Source organism: Maylandia zebra, linkage group LG14, assembly GCF_041146795.1.
Source record: "Maylandia zebra isolate NMK-2024a linkage group LG14, Mzebra_GT3a, whole genome shotgun sequence".
Lineage (NCBI taxonomy): Eukaryota > Metazoa > Chordata > Actinopteri > Cichliformes > Cichlidae > Maylandia > Maylandia zebra.
In genome coordinates, this window is record NC_135180.1 from 17184114 (window position 1) to 17190429 (window position 6316).

General features: G+C 39.4%; 1 protein-coding gene across 1 annotated transcript; it reads right to left on the reverse strand.

The window, feature by feature from the left end:
• Nucleotides 1-3053: 3053 nt before the first annotated feature.
• Nucleotides 3054-5452, reverse strand: tirap (toll-interleukin 1 receptor (TIR) domain containing adaptor protein). Its single transcript, XM_023153572.3, has 3 exons — nucleotides 5283-5452; nucleotides 4469-5089; nucleotides 3054-3904 (listed from the first exon to the last, which is right to left on the reverse strand). Exons 1-3 carry the CDS (start codon nucleotides 5287-5289, stop codon nucleotides 3657-3659), a joined length of 876 nt encoding a protein of 291 aa, XP_023009340.1. The 5' UTR covers nucleotides 5290-5452; the 3' UTR covers nucleotides 3054-3656.
• Nucleotides 5453-6316: the final 864 nt, after the last annotated feature.

Below are 6316 nucleotides of genomic sequence, written 5' to 3' on the forward strand. Positions count from 1 at the left end.
TGCCATATCACGCCATCGGTAGGTGAAGTGTTTTGCCCAAGGACACAAAGACCAAGACAGACAGAGCAGAGGATCAAACCAGTAACCTTCCAGTTACAAGATGAGCTTCCCAACCCCCTGAACCACGGTCGCCCCACAAACCACGGTCGCCCCACGACGGTTACTGGTTGGTTTATACTAGTTTTTCCTTAGAAAACTCATAATTCTTTGTTTGATTTTAGAACATAGATGTTTAATTATGTAGATTTGAGAAACCACAGTCTGAACATCTTCTATATCTCTTGGCAACGAACATTCATTGGGTTCTTTAAACGAAAGCGTCGCTCCTTTACGACTTTATTTGTCCAGTTCCATCATCAAGTTTAGCTCGTCATTAATCATGTCTGACTCAGTATAAGATAGATTGTGTGCAGTCTTTCTTAAGTGGATGTCAGAATTATTTTCCCAACAATGCCCAAGAATACAATAGCAAACGGGATCCTGAATTAGACTTTTAAATGTTATGTAGAAGAAGTAGCTGCAAAGAAGCTTTATCTTTCTTCCTTGTTTCACACTGGGGAGAGGGTATAGTGAAATCATAAACACAGAAATAGGCCAAAGTGCAATAAAACTAGATGTTCATGTTATAAACTTAATGCTGCTGGTAAAACAATTAAAAAAACACAGTGGCAGATAAGTTAATGAATAACGGTGTTTATTATGTGGCTTTAATTCAATTCAATAACATTTTTTATGTAGCATCAAATCACAACAGTTGCCTCATGGTGGTAAAGACTCCACAGTAAACTCCAAAAATCATACGTCCCCCTTCCCCCTTTGAGCAGGCATCTTGGCAACAATGGTAAGGAAGGAAAGACTTCCGTCTTTTATTTTGTCTATAAAGCTACTGTACTGTAAGTGATTCTCATTTCTTATGGCTCAGTATGCTCACCAGTCTCACTGAAACCACGAAAATGTTTATCTGTAACCCAGCTGCTTCATCGCTGTAGCACAGCCAGCTGAACTCACTCATCACAGGCAGAAAGATCCAGGTCAGTGCCACCGCACACTGTACAGACCACCAAGGGGACTTAAAGCTCAACGCTCTCCCAACGATAGTGATCTAAAACACACTGCTTGCTATTAAGAGACCTAAACTCTGCGCTCTCCTTTACATCTTTCTTGGTGTTGAAATTTGTGGGATGATGACACTCAACTTGCATGTTCGGGGGCTTTTCCACACCAAACCACAGTCACTGTTTTCAGTTTTAGTCTTTAGACAAGTGGATGAGCATTTTAGTCATTTATCAGTATTATTCATCAAAAACCAAAAACATTTCCTTCCACTTACCCAATTCAAGGTCAGTTCGAGGTGAGGGATATGACATGTTGAATCTATCCCAGCTCTAATCATGAAAGAGGTGGGGTACATCCTGTGTGGGGCTAACACAGATAACTGTTTCCACTCACAATCGCACCTATAAACTCACAAAGGCACAGTGAAACCATGCACACTCCCAGTAAGAACACACAGGCAAATATGATCCTATTTTAAGCTGTCAAATTTTAGTGAGCCTAAAATAGGTCTAGTGGATTAGAACACAGGGTACACATATCTGTGAGGCAACAATATAAACCACTGCCTTGCAGTGTCACATGTCAATCTAATCAAATCATGTTTTGTCTTTATAAACAAAGGAAACCTTTTATATTTTGGCAGATTTTAGTCTAACACTGATTGATATATGGAACATTTATACTGTCCTGAAGCAAGGTGCTTTATAAACAACATGCTTAATTCACCTATTCACAGCCAGTTGTACAAGCACTATTTCTATGCAGAACTGCTTGCTATCTAACATTCACACACATTCATACCCTGATGGATGCATCACAGAGCTACTTCGGTTTATTATCTTGCCCAATGATATTTGGCATGTAGACAGGAGCAGGCAGGGATCAAACCACCAACCGATTGGTAGATGATCTGCTCTGCCTCCTGAGCTGAAAAAAAAAAAGAATACTGTACTCATAAATATACTACTCGCTTCAAGTGCCATTACCTGAACCGAAGTCAGGGCTCTTACACACAAAAGGATACATTAAAATGCTTATGTATTCAGAATATTGTCACAATTACTTAGTGTCAGAAGATTAGACATCTGGAATCCTGACAATGAAGCAGCTAAACAGCAACAGGTGGCTATAAGCTAACATTATGGCAGCTAATGTTAGGCTAGCGCTCAAATATGCTTCCTCTCTGATAAACAGCTTGATTAAATTCTCACATTAATTGAGAATTCATGTCCAAGTCCAACAATGCTGTGCCTTAACGTTAGCTAACACGGCACAGCAGAGCACAGCATGAGAAAACAGAATTCAGCTTACATTCTGCAATTTGCTGGCATTCATTAGCGATCGTGATCAGACCATTTATAGGACCACAGTTCGTTAGTTTAGCTTGCTTTTTACATTACGTATGTGAAATGTGACACGTGTTTTGTCTGACGTTAACAGCCATTCACATAACTACATCTGAATGTGTGTGTGTGTGTGTGTGTGCGTACACATGCGCATGCTCAAGGATTTGGTAACAACAAAGGCTTCATAGAATATCTGTTCCTTTTAGAGATTAGTCTCAATTTTTATGTTGCAACGTTGGCTTGGCACGAAATAGCCGATTATAAGGGATCTCTGTTTGCAGCGCTAAATGTCTGCTGTTGTTTAGGAGGTTGGGGAAGAGTGAGGAACAGAACACAGTAGTACATCTTCAGTGCAAACGATTCCTTGTAAAGGGAATATAAGCCCTGTCTGCTTTTTGGAAAAAAAAAAAAAAAACATCACACATTGTTCTCCACTTGATACTGTGAATACTTCATATTCCACGATGAGTGGACTAAACTTAATGTCAGCTATCTAAAACCTGTTGTTTGTTACTATGCTTAATGAATAGTGAAGTCTGCCAAGGAGAAGTGAAAGCTCCCTTGGAAGGACGATAGGGGTTCACAACAAATTTTCAACTTGATCAGACTTTGTTTCAACTATTTATTCATTAGTTATAGTTGGACCGGACCTGGTGCTGTCTGACACTGTCCAAGTGTTAGGAAGATACAGTCTGGACAACACACGTTCAAATACACCCATGCACTGCAATTCCAAACAAGAAACAATGGTTGGCAGGTTGGCAGAAATACTAACAGCAAAAGATGATAAGTCTAAAGAAATATTTAATTTAAAATGAAGAAAGAAGTGTGTTTTTTTTTTTCCTAAAAAGGAATTACATTCCCTGTGTTATCACTCGAAGCCCAGTTCAAATGTCATACCACTGTCAGCAGTTTGTAATGGGTGGGTATTTCCCTTTCTCATACACAACCCACACACAGACCTCATGATATGACCCATTCATGTTTCCTCACTGGTACTCTCTATTGTTGGAATTTGCAGTAGAATACACCACCTAGTGGAAAAGACAACCTCCTCTCATTACAAAGCTGAGACTACAAACACAAACGCCTTTAATGTTTACATTTAAATATCTTGCGCACTCACACTATAGTTCACAAGCTGTGACAGGAAAATTGAATTCCCATGCTGATCATTTTTATTGTTCTGCCACATATCCAGTGTTAAAAAAGCAATAACCGCACGCTGTGATAAAAGGAACACTAAAACGGAGGTCAGTCAGTAGCTAAGTTTCTCCCTTCCTGCGTCATATTCTTTAATTGCTGCTGCTGATGATCACAGGAAATGCCACTAAAGTGTTTATGGCTCTTTCGCATCACTTCCAGTGGAATAGCAGTCCCAGCAGGGCTGTGCTGGGACATCAGCTTGTCTTCTTTTGAGCTGTCTGCTCCATCTAATCCACTGCTAGAGCCACTCATCTGGAAATTATGAGTCACCTCTTTTTTAACCAGGTCCTCCAGGTCTGAAGAAAGAACAAAGGAATGTTTTTAAAGATATTATCTCACCCAGAGAACTGATTCATGCAGATGACCCTTTTATTTCTTTTCTCTTTTTTTGCTAGTTGGATATAAAAGAAGATTTACAAGTAAAGTGTTGGGTAAAACAAACATGAAGGCTTCCACAAACTTGAGCACGCTCCTGTGCATTTTTAATAAATTCATTTGAAGTTTATGAAAACGCATCAATCTTTTAGAAGCTGTAGTCAAACACTAATCAATATATATTTATGAGGAGAACATTTTTTCTAAATAATAACCTAGAAAAGGTCATCGCTGTACCTTTGATAAATGACAGAATCACTTAAGAATTGTATTTTCTATTAATTTGGATTATCTTTATCTAATATTTGATGATCTGAAACATTTAAGTATGAGAATCAGGATGAGGAGTTTATCACAGCACATCACTTTGATTTGTGATGTGTTAAATCAGTCTGTGATTCCCAGCTGATTTAAACAAATATCATTTTAAACATGGCATGACTGATCTCAGCTCGTGTTCATATCACTCTCTTCTCATTACTTACACTGGAGTACCGTCCTGTTGACAAGCGTATAGGCTTGGATGGGGTTCCTGCTCAGGTCAATGTAGTAGTAGAACTTCAGCTCCTTAGGGTACTGAGAGTGGGACAGGCTGTGAAGCAGAGGAATCATCCTATTGGACATGGGTCCCTCTGTCAGTACCTGGTGCATCATATAATTACACCAATCATCCTGAACAAAATTAGGAGTGATAAGCAGAGCTCGTAAGTGACTGTTCTCCACTGCCTGACAAAACTCGGTGCAAACTGCACCTCCTGGACAGGCGTCCCTCTGCCACAGAAAGCATCTGAGGCTGCGGGGCGAATCCTCAAGGAAGGAGACCAGGCGTGTGGCCTCTTCAATGTCACTTTGGGCGCTGCTGTGACAAACAAATAGGTCATACTTTCTTTTCCATCTCAACTCACAACTGAGAACAGTAGGCAGCTGCCGTGGTTTCGAGGGGGTCCCCCCGGGTGATGATGACAGCGACGACGAAGAGCACGATTGTAATGTAGATGAGGATGATGTTAATGCACCACTAACAGAAGACACTGAACCTTTTGTGGCTTCTTTATTGTGTTGCTTTGATAAAGATCCTCTCGATTTCAAGAGTTTCTGGAACCAACCTAAAGGAAACAAAAAGATTTTAAGGTCGATTTGTTTTTCTTTTTAAGTATAAAGATTTCCTGACATTCCACACAACTTATGAAAAATCGTGTGAATAACAGTAGATATTTTTGTCACACGTGCACAAACAAATCCTCAAAAGGATTCTGATCAGATTTACACTGAAAGAAGTGACCAGAACTTTTTACTTACCGTGCATGTTGCTGAGGTCGTCATGGTTGTTCAAATCGTATCCAAAATACTTCTGACAAATAGATATAGATAGTGATAGATAAATAGATAGTGTTGAATTCCATCGGTGGGAGCTTCTAAAAATCCAATTTCTCCACTCTTTAAAAACATCGCAACCCGAGGCTGTAGCCGAAAAGCAAACTCACACAATAGCAGCAAAGAGAAAGTCACTGATATCACCATAAAATGAGGAAGTTAGAGACTGCTGGAAGGGATGTCTCTGCATGTGCAGTCGAATTTCAAATGCAAAAACTGTCAGACTTCACTGATCACCTTATTCATCGCTGTAAACTGACATTTGTCAAAAAAAAATATTTTGCTTTTTTTTAAACAATATGATAGAAAAAACTGATCTCATAAAGAACAAAATGAAGTGGGAAGCATGAAGACAAGGTGGGAAATGTTAATAGGCCTAACCATGTCCACAAATCTATTTCTGTAATCCATGTGTTACTATGGTTTGCATTTCCAGCTTCACCATGAAGGAAGTTAATAAAACCACTGTTATATATTTAAACAAGAGGAAGTTTGGGGTGACAGTAAGCCTCAACCGCCCCCCCCAACACACACACGTTATTTATGAAAAAAAGTCCTGTACTATGTTAATTGTGGTGGGGGGGAACCCTCATTTGGGCTTTTCCCACATTTCAGCATTTTTGAAGTGTGGGAAAATTTCAGTATAATTGGTCTATTAAAATTTGAGTAGCAGGGTCCATATGAGTGCACCAGAGGTGGGCGGGTTTCGTGCATCTGCCCGCATAGCAACCACTGCAAAATGATACCATGTACTTTTTTGCCCCTCAGAGGCATGAGCTTTCACACTTTTTTCCCTTCTGCTATGCCACCTTTTGTTACACTTTAAGGATATTGGCATTTTTGGGTTGTCTCAAGTCCCAGAACATGAATTCTCTAATCATTTAAAGTAACTGAAAAAATATGGTAATAGCTAGCCAGTAAAAACTAAAAAGAAAAAAGATTTTAAAGATTTTAAAAAG

Coding starts and splice junctions, on each gene's coding strand:
- tirap (XM_023153572.3), bottom strand. Junction 3,905..4,468: donor CAACAGGACGGTACTCCAGT/GTAAGTAATGAG, acceptor TTCTTTCTTCAG/ACCTGGAGGACCTGGTTAAA.